This window comes from Dermacentor silvarum, chromosome 7 (genome assembly GCF_013339745.2).
Source record: "Dermacentor silvarum isolate Dsil-2018 chromosome 7, BIME_Dsil_1.4, whole genome shotgun sequence".
Taxonomy (NCBI): domain Eukaryota; kingdom Metazoa; phylum Arthropoda; class Arachnida; order Ixodida; family Ixodidae; genus Dermacentor; species Dermacentor silvarum.
The window spans coordinates 42,755,735-42,773,258 of record NC_051160.1 but is presented as its reverse complement, the minus strand read 5'-3'; the positions used below and the strand labels follow the sequence as shown (position 1 = coordinate 42,773,258).

At 49.8% G+C, this 17,524-nt stretch overlaps 2 protein-coding genes across 2 annotated transcripts in view; one reads left to right on the top strand and one right to left on the bottom strand.

Annotated features, from left to right (window-relative positions):
- The window catches only part of LOC119457953 (uncharacterized), a 100,760-nt gene that overhangs the window by 16,649 nt on the left and 66,587 nt on the right, over positions 1-17,524 (top strand). Inside the window, exon 5 of the mRNA XM_037719736.2 lies at positions 8,387-8,456. Within this exon, the coding sequence (XP_037575664.2) occupies positions 8,387-8,456 (70 nt within the window). The remainder of the gene's footprint in view (positions 1-8,386; positions 8,457-17,524) is intronic.
- The window catches only part of LOC119458821 (uncharacterized), a 93,146-nt gene that overhangs the window by 64,324 nt on the left and 11,298 nt on the right, over positions 1-17,524 (bottom strand). The gene's annotated exons all lie outside the window — the stretch shown is intronic.

Here is a 17,524-nt window from a genome sequence, read left to right as displayed (position 1 = left end):
CCTTTTCTTCCGTGGCGGCGCCAGTGACTAGGTAGTCCACGTAAAACGACTCGGTCAGTTTGGTCGCAGTTTGTGCTTTGGCCTTATGTGCTCTCTTCACGTGGTAAATTATGGTTGCTGTGAGCAGGAATGAGCTGCACGTAGCTCCAAAGGGAACACGTGTCATCCTCCATTCTTTGAGCGGACTACCCATTAGGTTGCCTTCCGCAAACCACAGGAACCGAAAGGCGTCTGTCTTCCTCCCGTATTGATATCTGCAGGAACGCCTTTTCAATATCGGCGATTACCGCTATAGGGTGTGTCCTGAAGCGCAGTAGTATTTTTCCAAGGTCTTGGTACAGGTTGTCCCCCTTTTCAAGACTCGTTGAGAGACCTACTACCTTTTTCATGTGATTGGGCGTCAAAAACCACCCGAACTTTCGTGGTCAACGCTTGTTTTCTGATGATTTCTTTGTGTGGCATGTAATACACCTTGCCTTGCTCAGGAGAGAGGTCGTCGACGATTTCGGCGTGACCAGCTCGTACGTACTCACGTATGGTGTCATCGTATATCCGCAGCAGCCCTTTCTGCCTCGTTAGTCGATTAAGAAGCTTCTGCAGCCTTGTGACAGCAACTGGTTTGTTGTCCGAAAGCTCAAATCCATCCTTCCAAGGCAGTGCTACTTCATACCTTCCGTTGCGATATGTGGCGGTGCTCTCAAAATATTGCATCACCTTGCTGATTTCATTGGTTCTGTCACCTGCATCAGAAATTCCAAGGTGATCAAGCTCCCAAAATGTCCTTAAGAACTCGTCCGACTCGTATACTTGAGTTTTCAAAACGCAAACCATTATGCCCGTTGTTGCTGGCAGTGACGTCAAACAGGTGGTGCGTCCTTGAAAAGTCCAACCAAGCTTGGAATTCATCGCAATCAGCGATTCATTGCCTTCACAACGTAGAACGTCGCCCGTCAAGACTCTCCACATTTTATCAGAGCCGATCAGCACGCTGATTCCGCTTTGCGTGATGACTGAGGCATGTATCGGTTCATCGGCTACGTCTCTTCCCAGTTTTTTAAATGAAGCGACAAAAGACACTTCCATTTAGTTTCTTCGATGTCTTGGCATATATGCGAATCTCAATGGCGCTTAGCACAACCTCGATGCCAGAAAACTGACTTCGTAAGCGAAGCTCCACTATTCGTCGGTTTTCTGCCGCCTGGTCTGAGGCGCTGGTGAATGTGTTGAGAGCTATCTTAATAGATCCAACAAACTCGAGGCCCAGGTGTCTTGACAAGTCTTCGGTAGCAAATGTGCGTTGACTTCCGCCGTCGAAGACACCTCGCACGTAGCGGCAAGTGTGGTCTCTTACCACCCAGACTCGAAATGTTTGCAGGAAGACGCAAGTCGATCCATCGTTGCTTCGTCGTCGTCCTCCTACCGATGCGCAAACTGTTGTACTTGCTCTGTCATTCTTGAGTCCTTGGTGCGAGCGCTGCGGGATCCTTTGTGGGTCGCACATATTTGAGGCATGGCGAGCTTTGCACCTCGAGCAATAGATCCTCCGTTTGCAGTCGCGCGCCCTATGACCTTTGGTGGTGCATCGGAAGCACCATTTATCATTCGATAGCACTTCCTTCTTCAGCGTCAGGGGCATATCCGCAGGGCAGGCTTCTGTGGAGTGCTGTCTTGATGTGCAGAACACACACATCTCTTTGCACGGTTGAAACCCACGATCTGAGTTCACGTGTGAAGAACAGATGACGCAGGCTGCTTCCAGTAGCGACTGAGGTATGGCTGGTTTTATGTAAGCTGACCGCCGCTGTCTCGCACGCTGCTGTCCTTATAGTCACTCTTCTCCAGGCTTTCCAGTTCGATCGAAAGGAGTTTGAGTAGACCGTCTAGTTTCGAAGAACCAACAGCATTGTCCGCGGTAGCACTCTCGACTTGCGCAGCGCATGCACGATGGTAGTTAACTACGACGTCTCGGGGCACCGCCCTAAGGATGATGTCGCAGAGCATGGACGATCGAAAACGTCCTTTCCACACCCAATGACTCCAGGCCTCGGATGTTGACGAGTACGTGGTCGTAGAGACAATTGTCGGAGGGCTCTTGTGTCACCAGATGAACGAACAGGAGTCAGGTGTCGTAATCTTGCGAAGTATTCCTGTTCCTGGCGCGTCTTGTCCCCGAAGCGCTTCTGCAGCATGTCTATGGCGTCCTTATAGCATCCTTCCGTAGTTGGAAGACCCGCGACCGCTGAAGCAGCGTCTCCTTTGAGAAATAGTCGCAAATAATGAAACTTCTCAGTGGCGGTAAGACTCGCATTATTGTGAACCATCTGTTCAAATTGCTCCCAAAACTCCACCCATTTACACACATCTCCAGAGAAGGGAGTGATCGTGAGTTCTGGTAGCTTGGCTCCCGTCCTTTCCGATGGTGACGCAATGGTATGGGTAGCCGACGTTGAACCCTCGGCTGCGTGCGCAGTGTCACTTGAAATGCGGTCCCGCCTGCTCGTCAGTTCAGCAAGGGTACGCGTCGTGTTGTCCTCATATTCCAAGACTGTCTCCTACTCGGCTTGGAATTCTTCGTCCGTGATTAGGCTCTCTAGTTCCAAATTTATCTTGTTTAGTTCATTATTTAGTCGAGCTGCTCATGTGTTGCGGAGTCGCTACGAAAAAGGACACTTGCCTCGTTGATGATCCGACTGTTCAAGGATCGTCGTGAAGTCCGCTTCGCCTTGAGCTTCTCCATTTTCCTGCAGGCAACTCGTAGCCGTCGGTTGGCCTATCCCGGGTTTCGGCACCACAAAAATTGTGGAATTATGGCATACAGAAGCCGCAGAATAACTCTATTCCGTCGATATAATGGAGAAAGGCTTTTAATAGCACTGATAAGGGCCGCTAACAGGCGAGAGTCCCCGTTTTCTCCTCTCGTGCTCGCCGACGCTTCATCTTATCTTGTTCCGCCGGCGCTTCCAGTGAAAACAACACGGATTAACGTCAAATTTCTCGTGGAGGATGGGGCCTAGTGCGTGCGTCATTGTGCACGTGACTGCGCAGCCAATGGGGAGGAGGTGGCGCCGCTGACCCACTGAGCGGTCCTCACGGTCAAAGTGTTTCGGGTTCTGCTCATATGGGCGTAGCGCCCGCCCATATGGGCTGGACTTTTGCAGCGCCACCTCCAGTCATGATCTTACTGCTTGGCAGTAAAGCGATCAGTGATGGCAGGCACTAGGTTAAATGTCTGTTGCGTTTCGCAGCATTTGATGCGGTTTTATAAGGCATAAATTGGCGAGAACCGACAGCCAGTGGGAATTACTCAATTTTTCATGTTGACATGAGCCAAATAGTATTTTAGCGTAACGGCTTGATATTTTTTTAAGGTTGAGAATGCAATTGTAATTTTCCAACATAGATACTTATAAATGTGTCCATATAAATATGCCATATACGACTCGATATTCCAAGCTAAATGCTCGTATTCAGTTCGTGGTCCAAAATATTGATCTCGCACATCAGAGCTGCCGCTGCTTCAGCCCCATATAAACGACACAAGCACGAATGTCTGAGCAGCTTGATGTGCTCTTGGAAATGGAAGTGTAGATGTGTAGTCTCTCGAGGACGGTGGTGAAATAGTTTTGTTTCACGTTTCCCACCATCGTTACCGAATGAACTTGAACTTAAAACAATAGACATCAATATATATATATATATATATATATATATATATATATATATATATATATATATATACAGTGGCAGCATCGTGATCGCTCCGAAAAAGACGACGCCGAAGTCACCGCTAAGAGCGCTGCCCGACGTCACTGTTTAGCCGCCCGTTCTGTGCCAGTATATCCGAAGGGTCTACATCTACGCCTGTATCAATAAACCTCATTTCAATATTTATATATAAAAATTGGAGGACGCTTAAGCTTCGCCTTTAAGAGTAGAACGTGATAGCGTTATCGGGACCCGTTCGCATCGTTCGCATCGCATCGGTAACGGAGCCCGCGGCACACCAAACGATAGCGCGTCAGCGTCAGAGTGCTTTCGCCCGGAACGGTAAACCACGCGGATGTCATATTCCTGAATTCGCAGTGCCCAGCGACCAAGGCGGCCCGATGGGTCTTTTGGCGTCGACAGCCAACATAGTGCGTGGTGGTCGGTCACTACGTCAAAAGATCGGCCGTATAAATATGGGCGAAACTTGCCAAGCGTGATAGCAGTGATAGCGGCGATGAAAGATGATTGTAAATGGGCGTAGTGTTGACACCGGCGGCGAGGTCAAGAGCTGCAAAGGGCAAAGGAAGTGCTTTTCGTGTAACAAAGTGATGAGAGGGCATGAATAAGACCGTCCCGTCGGATATAGCACTACACGAGACTGATACGAATGCTGAAGAACACGGGGGAACGGGGGAATACAGGTGTCTTCTTTCACGAGGAGTTTATAGCGGCAGGATGAGCATCGACCGAGGCCAGGTCACCAAGGTGGGAAAGTTCAATCTCAGCCCGAGTGCAATTGATGATGGCGTTAAATCCCATCCTAGAAGAACGGCGTGGGAGCACTATGAAAGAACTATGAACTCAATCGTGTATAAAACGCCCTGTATGGTTACACGGGCTGTACAAGCAGCAGTAGGGTGAATTGGTTGAGCCCTGCCGTTCGAAGCGACAATCCAGACAGACGTCGTCACTTTACCAAGCAAGCGGCAGAACCTGGCATCCATAACTGAAATAGCGGCACCGGTATCGACGAGGGCGACTGTAGCGACATCTTCGACAAAAACATCGACATTGGCAGGTAAAGGAGGAGGACTTCGGCATGTCGACACTTGCGCAGTTCTTGCCTCAGGAACTGCGTCGTCTAGTTTCCCTCTTCGTTAGAGACAGGTCGCTGACGCATAGGGGAAAGCGATCGGCGACGTGGGGAGGGTGACCGGAAGCGTTCGAAGCGAGGACGGCGATCAGTCTGGGCGCGAGCTGGTGATGGATCGAAGGGTCCGTAAGGCGCATTTGGGTCGGGCGGCACATAGGACGCTCGTCGATCGTCATCGAACGCCTGCGATCGGCGGCGGCAGAACCTTGCGACGTGACCGGGATACCTACATGCGAAGCATATAGGGCGATTGTCCGGCGTACGCCACGGGTTAGCGACGGCAGTGCTGGCCCAGGGAACGGGAGGAGGGCGGTGCACAGGCTGCTGGAAACGTGGTACGGGCGCACTGCGAGGGGCCATTGCGGCAACCGCAGCATAAGTTACCGGTGTAGCCACGGCATCCTGCTGGTGTACGGCTGGCAGTGCTTTCGTGACCTCTTCATGGATCACATTACGGAGAGGAGACGGCAAAGTGCTGGCAGACTCCGGAGTGATGGACACCAGAGACAGCTGTCGTGCGACTTCTTCGCGGACGAAATCCTTAATTTGGGTTATCAGGGAGGCTTGTTCGGGGCCGGTGGTCAGGCTGCAGAGTGACGCCGCATTAAGTGTGGGATGTCGCCTTGTCAGAGCTCGCTGCTTACGCAATTCGTCATAGCTCTGGCACAAGCTGATCACGTCGCCAACAGTGCGCGAGTCCTTGGCCAGAAGCACCTGGAACGCGTCATCATCGATTCCCTTCATGACGTGCTTAATCTTTTCCGCTTCCGTCATGGCAGCGTTCACGCGCCTGTACAAATCGAGAGCGTCTTCTATATAGCTGGTGAACGTCTCACCCGTGTCCTGTGCGCGTGTACGCAAACGCTGCTCGGCTCGGAGTATCCTGACGGCGGGTTGGTCAAACACTTCGGTAATAGACGTCTTGAACGCCGACCACGTTCGGATATCCCTCTCATGATTCCTGAAACAGAGACTGGCAACGCCCGCAAGATAGGATACGTAAGCCAGCTTGTCCGAGTCATTCCATTTGTTGTGAACGCTCACCCGTTCATAAGATGACAGCCACTCTTCAACGTCGTTGTCGTCGGTTCCGCTGAAGATAGGAGGTTCCCGCTGGCGAACGGTGCCAGCGCAAGGGACGGGTGGCGATGGAAAAGTCTGCTGGTCGGCGTCCGGCATGGCAGAGGGTAGCTTCCGCGCACGAAGTTCCAGGATGGTAGAGTGGACAGTTACCCAGCACGGCTCCACCACTTATAAAGGGGATTTATTGGGGTTCGTAGCGACAGCGGGTCGTAGGATGCACCGAGCCCAGTCCTCTCGCTCGAGCTTCTGCGGCGCGCTTGATGCTGCCGATGCCTTACAATATATATATATATATATATATATATATATATATATATATATATATATATATATATATATATATATATATGCGAATGATGCGATGCGAACGGGTCCCGATAACGCTATCACGTTCTACTCTTAAAGGCGAAGCTTAAGCGTCCTCATATTGATATATATATATATATATATATATATATATATATATATATATAGATGCGAACGGGTCCCGATAACGCTATCACGTTCTACTCTTAAGAGTGGAACGTGATAGCGTTATCGGGACCCGTTAGCATCGCATCGGTAACGGAGCCCGCGGCACACCAAGCGACACTGATAGGTCGCGCGCGTCACGTGATCCGGCGCAGCTTTCCCCGCTCCTGCTCTACTCGGGAGCAGCCGGGCTTTTAGCGTTACGCCACCACCACCGCCGCCGACACTTGTGAGGCAATACAAGCTTCACTTGAAAAATGCAAATATTGCTAGCGGTAATAGCTAATGTTTGTCATGGTAATTGTTTATCACGCTTGGTCTCCTGGCGGCGGAGACGGAATGGTCGAGCGCGCGCACGCGGCCAGGTGCGGAATAGCGTGTCGTCCGGCTTGTAAAGAAAACTGCTGGCTTTAAAAGCCTCGTACTTTGCTGCGAGACTCAGATCATCACGCCCGGCCGCGCTTTGACCGCGAGGACCGCTCAGTGGGTCAGCGGCGCCACCTCCTCCCCATTGGCTGCGCAGTCACGTGCACAAGGACGCACGCACTAGGCCACAACCTCCACGAGAAATTTGACGTTAATCCGAGAATGAAGCCTACGGCTACGCTTCATTCACTGCAACACTGAACGTGGGAAAGATGTTTACAAAGACGAAACTTACAACGATCCCCTTAATGTCTGCTTCACTTTTAAACAGAAATGCATTGCTGGAAAGACGTTTTTCCAGGGGCAATATAGTCGCTACAGTATGTCAAGCATATCCCCGATTCAGATTGTGCTCAACTTCTTAATGATTGCCAACTTATTGCCCCTTTTATTATTTTGTTTGTTATTGTCCCGACGCGCGCAGTTCTGGTCGAAAAGCTGGAAAATAGGTTTGAGTTTCCTCATAGCAGAATTAGGTTTTCTCGTACTTTCAAATTACAATCCGACGCCGATTGGTAAACAATCCGACGGCGAAGCCGACGCCGAATGGTAAAGTCATACTTTATCATTTTTCGGACAGATTCCACTGTGAGAAACTAAATTTTTGTTCACCAAAACCTCGCACCACGTGGAGGGCCAGCGCGGTGTATGTCGTTGGATGATTTTCTCCGCCACCCGCTGGTTGCCACACACACACGCTGGTTGCCGACGGAGGATCCTAAGATTAGTCCTAAGTTAGTCCTAAGTTAGTCCTAAGATTTTTCGTTCCATCGCTCTTTGTGCGGTCCTTAACTTGTTCTCGAGCTTCTTTGTTAACCTCCAAGTTTCTGCCCCATATGTTAGCACCGGTAGAATGCAATGATTGTACACACGCTGGTTGCCGACGGAGGATTTTCTACGACACGGGGCCCGAAACACTATCGCACTAAAATATTTTTTCCACCTACCACTTCCGAAAGGGGATATTAATTCGTCCATGAAAGTACTTTTTGGAATCATGTTCGAAGCTGCTGAACTATTTTCGTTCAGTAACAAATTTCACTATCTTTTAAGTTATTCATTTAATGTCATGTGATTTGTTAATGCGCCTTCAAGTAGCCATCGGTTCCAACTTAAGCGTAGGGTACCGAATAATGACACCAATTTAAGATTTAAATACAAAAGCTATGGAAACGAGGAATGGAAGGCAAATATAGTTTTGTGCGCCATTATCTAGGTTTGTAATACTAATAGTGCGATCTAGAACATTTTAACCTTGCTCCACAATTACGCGTGCCTGGAATGTATCTTGCCCTGCAGGCCTCTGCCTGCAGGGCAAGCCTCTGCAGGGGCACGAGGTCTCATGTAAAGCCACTTCTCATTGCCTAGATGCTGATAGTGAAAAAAAAATAATTATAGTCCCAGAAATGTTGCAAATTTTAAATAAATGCTATTAATGAAAAGACTGAACCTAATCGCAGAAAATTATTAATTTGTGGTTTTGATGCTTCAAATATTGGAATTTAAACGTGAATACAACATATGCACATTCTTTTGCGTTCGCAGATGCCCATTTCGCGGTCTCAAAAGAAGCGGATCTAAAAACCCCTGTGAAACTTCATGACGAGAAAGATACGTAAGTGCTGTCCACCACGCGAAGCTATTAATATACGAGAGTCAGAAGTACATCGCGCCATACTTGAGAAATATAGAACACTAAGCAACCAGACATACAGCGGTCGCTACAGTATGTCAAGCATATCCCCGATTCAGATTGTGCTCAACTTCTTCATGATACGTTTGTAACAATTTTCACTCATGAAAACGTTAACTCGCCGTACTCTCGGTCTTATTAAACATAACTTAATAGAAGCCCCAACGCATGTTAAAGGACTAGCGTACACAACATTAATCCGTCCTAAACTAGAATACGCGTCTGCCATTTGGGATGCCGAACAAACTTTAATCATCAGTAACATCGAAGCCTTGCAAAACCGTGCTGCGCGTTTCATTTTTTTTTTTTCAGATTATTCACGTTACACCAGCGTCACCTCGTTAAAGAATAAAGCTGAGTTGGACACTTTAGCACTTCGCCGTAAAATATCTCGCCTATCACTTTTCCATAAGCTTTGTCACCATCCATCCCTTCATGATAATTTCTTTCAGTCACCACCAGTTATCTTTCCACGTCGTGACCATCCATACAAAGTCAAACGCATTAACTGCCAGTCATCCGATTATTCATATTCGTTCTTACTGCGCACAATAACTGAGTGGAACGCCTTACCATCAGACATTGCTACGGAACCTGACTGCACAAGATTAAGGATTCGTTTCAAGATTTAATTCGCTCACGACTTACCAACTAATCTGATTATTATTATCTTGAGACTTTTACAGTGTTTTCGATGTTTGTTGCTGTTTTGCTTTTCATTGCAGTTGCCTTATGCTCTCCTAATGTACTTATGTTTTCTCTCTGGAGCATTCGACTTATTTTGTATATTACCTATGTTTCACTCTATTATTACTTTTGTTATATTGTCTTGTTTGTAATATGATGTATAATCTATAACCAGTGCCTGTGCGCCTGTGACCCCCCCCCCCCCCTACTCCATGTAATACGCTCATATTGAGGGCCTTTGGGGGTATTTTGAATTAAATTAAAATATCATGCCGAGACTATGGGTTCGCGTTTCACAGGCGGCAAGTGTTAAGTCTACATTAATTTTACTTCAATCGAAGGAAAAATTGAGGGAATTTAAGTAGCATTCAGAAGACTGTAGGAGATTACGCTAGGTGAGGAGTGGTGTCTGCCGTTGTGACAATGCACTGCACACTCCGCCGGCCGCAAATGACAGCGCTCTACGAGCGCCATCTTCTGCTGTCTTTGTGATTCTGTCAGTAGGCTGCCAAAAAGTTAACGTAGGTACAGGAGCATGCGCAGTCACGTGCCTCAAAAAATGCACTTCCTTCGTTCAAGGTTGAAAGAATGCATTGTGGAACGCGGCCGTCTCTGCATTTATTCCTTCTACAAACTGAAATACACTATCCTCATATGGCGTCAGAACAGGGTATAGGATACATTCACTTAGAGAAGAAAAAAAGGCGACACAGATGTGATCTGTGGCACAATAGAGAGCTTTAGTATAACGTTAGCCTTAACGTGGGACGCAACGCTAACACTAAAATAAGCGCCACTGCGCAGTACATGCTAGTCTTTTGAGTGAAACGCTGCTAATGCAAACATATACGGCACTGTCTAGAAGTCTGTTCGTATGGATTTAAGGCTAACACCTCCATGAGGAGGTTGATGTCGTCTTTGGTCGCGAAGCGCGCACGCATCGAGCCTAAAGTACCGACCGCATTTCACTTCGTTTTGCCGCGCAAGACATGGCATGACATCTGGGCTTTACTTGTTGCCGTGTCCTTTAAGTGGACCCCCACGAGGCCACATAGAAAGTTGTTTTAAAATTGGTTCATTAATAGCGGAGATACAAAAAATTAGAAACGACCCTAATCCTTGATGTGTGCTAGTCGCCCTCGCACCTCAGCGTTGTTGTACAAAACACTTGGTCCGGCGTCCTCGTCTACATCCATGACAAATGCAACGGTTAATTTATTAGTAATGAGCGGGTACCCCTGGTTACAGCGTGACGTCACACGTCACTTCTGGTCTTCACTGGAACCTGTAATGATGCGGTGGGTATCTAAAGTGTACGGTTGTGTGCTTTGGTGTACGGCAATTAGACTTTCCTTGTTTTTTATAATTATTCCTGAGTCTTAATTAGCTCTTTACTGTACTAAACTTCTGCTCTGATGTCATATCTATCAACCACAAGTAGAATCGTCGATATCTCCCCGTTTTTATTTTTCTATGGTTTATTTTTATTTTGTCTCACCTCTGTGACAAACCGGAAGTTGCTGCGCAAGAAAGAGTAACACTCGGTGGTCGTGCCACTAAAGTCAGTTTGCCCGAAAGGCGAAGCATCGATTGCGATAGCAATTTAGTGGACAGCTATACGAAGTAAAGATAGTAGCTTTATCGGCCGTGTGAACTTGTAAATGTAAGCATACTAAATAACAATCAAGGTAAATATACCTGGTAGCGAAGCTTCCATAGAAGCCCATACGTTCAGAACATGGCGGCTCATCGGCGGTTCATGGGGCTTAACGCCATCTGTGTGAGGAAGGAACACTTCCGGCGGAAAAAAAAATAATGTGACGTATACCCATAAAAACAGAAGTGACGTCTTTTGTTCTCATAGGCGCGAAATTTGTTTTCGGAGGCCTGCCATTAGAGCTGTATATTCAAATTCCCCGCCATTCGACTTGATGGGCGTTCCGAGCTTTGAGCGCGGAAAGCGATGCAGGAAAAGGTCAGCCGTACGGGTGTCGAAATCGCATCGCTGCACAGAACATACTTTCTTTGGAGGCCGACGAACGCTTTGGGTTGTAGCGTGCTCGTCCTTTCGTCTGACGCCAAGCCAGTCGGCCAGCGCTGTCGCACGAAAACAACTAAAGTAAACAAGTATCTGACGGTCGCAAACTGACTATTTTTGACTGCACAGGTTAAGAAACAATAAAACTACCCGCGGCGCAAACGTCGACAAGCAAAGCAACACATGTAAAGGGGGCGTACTGTAACAGGTGAACTTTACGAGCGCGCCTTTCCACGCACTCGAAGAGCTGCATTGTATTGCAAGTGATAGCGGCGTCAACGCCCGCCGCTCTCGATGGGCGCTCTCACGGTAGGCGCTGAAAAAAGGTACTTATTGCTAATGAGATTGCTAATGCCGCAAGCGAAATTCCTTCCCTGCGTTCTCACGTTCCGGAGCCGGAGGAACGCGTAACCAATACGTCACAGGCCCCGCCTTCTGTTTTATTGCGATAGCAATTATATGGACACTCTAAGCGGATTTCTGCCGTTGACGTCGCCGTCGTCGTCGCCATCGCCCTGAGGTTCCGTATAAAGTCAAGGCAATGCCTCCTTTAGTAAAGGAGGCAAAATCGTCGCCGCGCGCCGTCAGCTGTATGTGCGAGTGAAAGCGCGCGAGGGACGCGCGCGCGCTCACGCCAGCGTTTTGACACTGGTTGTTTGCGGCCATCGAGTGCGCGCCGACACAATGCTTGTTAATTCAATTAGTAAGCGAATGTGTCCAAGTTTATGCAGCCGATAAAACTACTACCCTTACTTCGTACTAGTACTACTTTGCTATCGCATTTGATGATTCGGCGAAAGTGCGCCAGCGCACTTCCGCTTCCGCTCGCGCGCGAGCTGTTGCGTTTGTCTCGTTGCGCGCAGACATAAGCGAATCACAGAGCATAATCGCGCGCTAGAACACACCAGAAAACGAGTTTCCCTTTCTGCGCGTGATTATGCTCTGTGATCCGATGTAGGTTTTTATTTCTCTAAATTTTAGTTCGTCCAATAAAGCAACAGCTTTAAACAAATTACTGATGAGCGATGTCATGCCAACGCCGCGTACCTAGGCGCACTTGCGCGTTATACGTCGACTCTCCGGCCGGGAGCGCTGCGCCCGCGAGAAGGGCAGACGGCGTTTGGTTTGAAGCTCCTTCCGCGGTGCGTAGGGATGTAATACTTACCCGACAGGAGAGACGCCGATGCCAGCCGAGGCGACAAGACGCACCTCGCCACGGCTCCGCGATTTTCGCCCAAAATACCCGACCTATCGGATATACGACGCTCAACTCTTCTGACGGATGCGGCCAGTGTTCCGGCACCCCATGGACATCATGTAGGGTAAGCCGGAGCAGTGTACTCCCGTTTCGAAAGCTTTTTCTTGGATCTGCGACACGGCGGCATCGCTATCCCTAACCGCCGGAGCCTCGCCGGCGGCTGGGGCAAACGCGACTGGGCGTTCCGGCGTCATGGACGAAGAAGCGGCTATGGAGCTGTTACAAGACCAGCTTGAAGAAAAGAACCTCACTCCTGTGCATGTCGTGCGACGCCACGTTAGCCCTCAGACCATCATCATGAGGCTGGGCACAAAACTCAACCTTGCAAAGTATCCGACGTATCAAGTCACGAACGCCATCGGCGTCGCTGCCGGTCTCACGGCGTCTGAGGTGCGCGACGTCAATATACAAGTCAGACAGCTGCAGAACCTCGTCGCGGCAACGAGCGGGAGGGAATCGGCGACTCAGAAACTCGCTGGCTTGCGCTCGATGACACTCGACGGAGAACGACACGATGCGACTGCCTACGTGGCAGCCGAAGCATAGCACGCACACTGCGTAGTCCATGGCCTCCCTAAGGAGATCCCGGACGATCAGCTCCTGTCCATAATCAGCATCGAAGACCGGCACATTTTGGCAGCACGGCGACTAGGCCAGTCAGAGACTATACTCCTCACTGTTAAGGGTGCCACGGTGCCCAAGGAAGTCAAAATGGGCCTGTGGCTCACAGACACAATCTTTTCGCCCTCGCGCTGTGCAGTGTACCATTTGTTTCACCATTGGACACCGCGCCGATGTGTGTCCCACGGATCATGAATTCACTCGTTGCGAGACATGTGGACAACAGTTCCGTCCCGCCCAACGACCCGACCAAACAGCGCACGAATGTGAAGTTAGGTGCTTCAACTGCGAGGGACCGCACGGTGCTCGCGACCCACGGTGCCCCAAGAAACAGCAGGCTGACAAGCTCACCCGCCTCGCTGCAGAAAGGAGACGACTCAAGACCACATCAAAGGACTCTGGTCAGCCCAAAAACCGCCAATCAAGCCAGAGCATAGCAAGCAACACACCTAAGAAAAACGACCAAAACTACACCTCGCTACCACTCCACAACCGCTTTGAAGCTCTACGAGATACGACACCGGACCCAAAATCGGAGCCCAGACCCAGATCTGGCAGTTTGCCAGGCTACCCAACGAAAAGATCGACGCCACCCACGCCACCACCCAATCCGAAAGTTTTGTGCGGGCCCTGCTCTCCCAGAAGCCGCCCGCGCATTCCGAAGAACCCCCGCAGAAGCAACCCAGGCACTCCTCCCCAGAAAAGGCACTCCTCCCCAGCAGAGTCCGTCCTTCACTCCTCTGGGTGACAGTGTTAGCAAACTACATAACACCACTACACTTTCAACCACATCTACTCCCTCTTGCGCTGGCCTACAGGAATCAGCACCTCCGGGATACTTTCTCGCATATGAAGCCGAGACGATGCGAGATTAGAAACCATAGAAAGACAACTTAATCTTCTGCAGAAGCAACAAGTCGAAATGCAAACACAGCAAGCAGAGATACTTAAACAACTTGCAGCGCTCGTACAATCGGTTGAACTCCGGTCACCGGGAGGATCCTTCTCGACTTGGCCCACACACACCAGCTCTCTCTTCTCAATGACATCGATCAGCACACCGACCAGAACGGGAAATTCTGTGCAGCGCGACACGAATCCTGATTTGGCATGGGGCAGGACAAGAGACACCTGACTGGCGTAATCTGGGCGAAACATTCGGCAGTGATCACTGCATCCTCGAAATTACCGTTCCCTTACCTAATCGACAAAGAAGTCCCAAGCGTGGTTACTACTCTATTGCCACGGAACTCAGACTGGGATGCCTTTCGCAAAGTGACTACAAAATTCCAAACGTCTACGCTAGACGCGTGGAATCACTCCCTCCGCACAGCACATAGACAAACCACCAAAACAGTCCAACGCAACGGGGACAACCCACAAATTGATGGACATCTCGTAACGCTCTGGGACAAAAGTCATGTCCTAATCCGGAGATGGAAACGCAACAAACTAAACAAACGTCTCAGAGCCCGCATAGAGGAGATCACGCAAGAAGCTCAAAAGTACGCGGACAAGTTGGCTACCGACAACTGGCTGGATATCTGCGAGAGTGCAGGTAACAACCTACACACGAGCAAAGCGTGGTCTCTCTTTCGCACGCTGCTTGGACAACCCAAACGAAAGAACCACCTAGAGGTTTTACAACTAAAGAAAGGAATTAACTCGAAAACCTTAGCAGAAGAAATCGCGGACCACTTCTTCCCAACAGCTACCATCATTCGTAGCACACAACCTCTACCTGTATTGGCAGACCACACTCCTTCCGATTTCGACCGCCCCTTCCCAATGGGTGAGCTGAGAATTGCCCTCAATGCCTGTAAACGGCAGACAGCACCGGGATGGGACGGGATAACTAACAAGATGTTACGAAATTTACCCGACACTCAACTGCAATACCTCCTCGACACCATCAACCAAGTTTGGGACACAGGCAATATACCCTCAGCATGGAAAATGGCCACGATAATTCCCATTAACCTAATAAGACCCCACACGAAATTGCGAATCTCCGCCCCATTTCACTGACGTCGTGTCCAGGAAAACTTATGGAGCGCATGGCACTATCATGACTACTCTGGAAACAGGACATGACATATCCGGTCGACCCACGTGTAATCGGATTCCGGAAACACATGTCAACGCAAGATGCGATGCTTGCTTTGCAGGATGTGTACACTGAATACAGTACTTCTCAACTGCGCGCCATAGTTGGCCTGGACATCAAGGGTGCTTTTGACCACGTCGCCCACGAAGCGGTTCTCGAAGGCCTTAAAAAGATCCGACCGGGACAGAAGCTATATAACTATGTACGAAACTTTCTTACTGACCGCACTGTTTCCGTGAAGGTAAATGAGGTAGAAGCAGACGCACGGTACCTTCAACAAGGGGTGCCGCAAGGGTCGATTCTGTCACCAACCCTCTTCTCCCTCGCTCTCAATGGTCTGACGCGCCATCTCAGAGCTGTGCCAGACCTTCATTTTACAATATATTCGGACATCACCCCCCTCTGGACCTGCAAAGGTTCACCATCAGAAATACAACACACACTACAGTCGGCCGTTTACACCACAGCTCGGTACCTTCATGAAAGAGGGCTCACTCTATCCAATGCCAAATCAGAGTACATCGTCGTCACGAACGGGAAACTTCCAAAGGCTCGGGAAGATCGGCAGCTCATTACACTCTCCATACAGAATGACCCCAATCCTAGGAAGCCCTACATAAAGGTGCTAGGCTTCTGGTTGCAAGACGACGGCAAGTCCAAGGAATGGCTTCAACATACAACCGAACAATTAAAACAAGTTCACCGCCTCTTGAAACGCACTACGCGTAAGCTAAGAGGCATCAAAGAACATCAACTCAGGCGCATGACCCTGGCCCTAGCCATACCCCGCGTCATGTATCAATACCCGTATCTGGAAATTACTAAGACGCAAAAATGTAAGCTTGAAACCATGCTCCGTCAAATCTCTCGTACAATATTGGGTACCCCACAATACGCAAAGTCCGCAAGGGTTCAAGATACGGCGATTCTTCCTAAACTTGACGAGCTGGCTCAACTTCACCGTGAAGCACAATTTACCCGCCTCAAGCTCTCTGCACAAGGACACGCCCTGCTTAGTGAGTTGGGCTACGATATACCTCCACCATCCGCATTCGAAGCAACCCGGCCCCCATGGGCGACGCTCGACCAGATCGCCGTCGAACCTGTACCACGACACATGGACCCAGACAGACAGCCAGGACGACGACAAGCACGAGCCCAACATCTCCACGAAAACACAGAAGAGTGGATCTTGTACATGGACGCATCTCCTTCTCAGAGCTGCGAGGGCTACCGGACAGGAATAGCGTCCGAAGGAGTACCATTGTCCTGAGGCTTCCATTACAACATTAGCACGCAACGCCTGGCAGAAATCACGGCCGTTGTAGAGGCCGTTACCATGCCCAACCCGCATGCCCGTAATATACTGATACGCACAGATAGTCAAGCAGCCTGTCGAGCCCTCGCGACACGGGACATTCCAGACGCGCATTACAACGCATTAGCTAACCACTTTGATGCCCACCCTTCCATACGTGTGCGGATACAGTGGATACCTGGTCACTCGGGGATTAGAGGGAATGAAGTGGCACATGCCACGTCCCGCGCAAGTCTCCCGGGCCCTCCCCTGTGGTGGCCGGATTCACTGAACCGTACCGAATTACTTGCTCTGGCACGTTCCGATCGGCGCGAGAGATTAGACGAAATGCGTAGCAACTGCAGAGTTTATCCGAATCCACCCCACTCCATGAGGCGACGCGAGGCGGCCCTAGTGCGGCGTGCGCAAACACACTCTCTACTGACCCCCCACATACAGCACTACATACAAGGCAATGACGGGCCTCCCACCTGTGTGGCATGCGGTGGTTTCCCGGATAACGCCCACGTTCTGTGGGATTGTCCGGGTGCCCATGCAGCCATGCGCGGGAGCCTCAGTCAAATACCTACTACAAGAAGACCTGCGACCCTGGAGGAGTGGCTGGCGGACTCCTCCCCAGACATTATGAAAGCACTGCTCGTACACCTTAAACTTCTGGGCCTGTCTGAAGATTAGGCCTCGCTCTTTTTGGTGGACCCGGACTGGGGTCTATTTTTTTTTAATAAAGTTCTCTCTCTACCCGACACGATCGTTAGCTCACAATGTGTGCACTGAGCTCGTCAGCTGAAAATGGCCATTATAATGAGCGTGTGAACGAAAATCCATATTGACTCCGGCTCTGGCGCCATCTCGACGCAGCTACAGCAAACATTAACCAACTCTCTCGTTAAGCCTGTATTGCGCTGCCCAGCTAGTAGCGTTCACGTCCAGCGCATGCGCAGTGGGGAGCACGCAACGATAT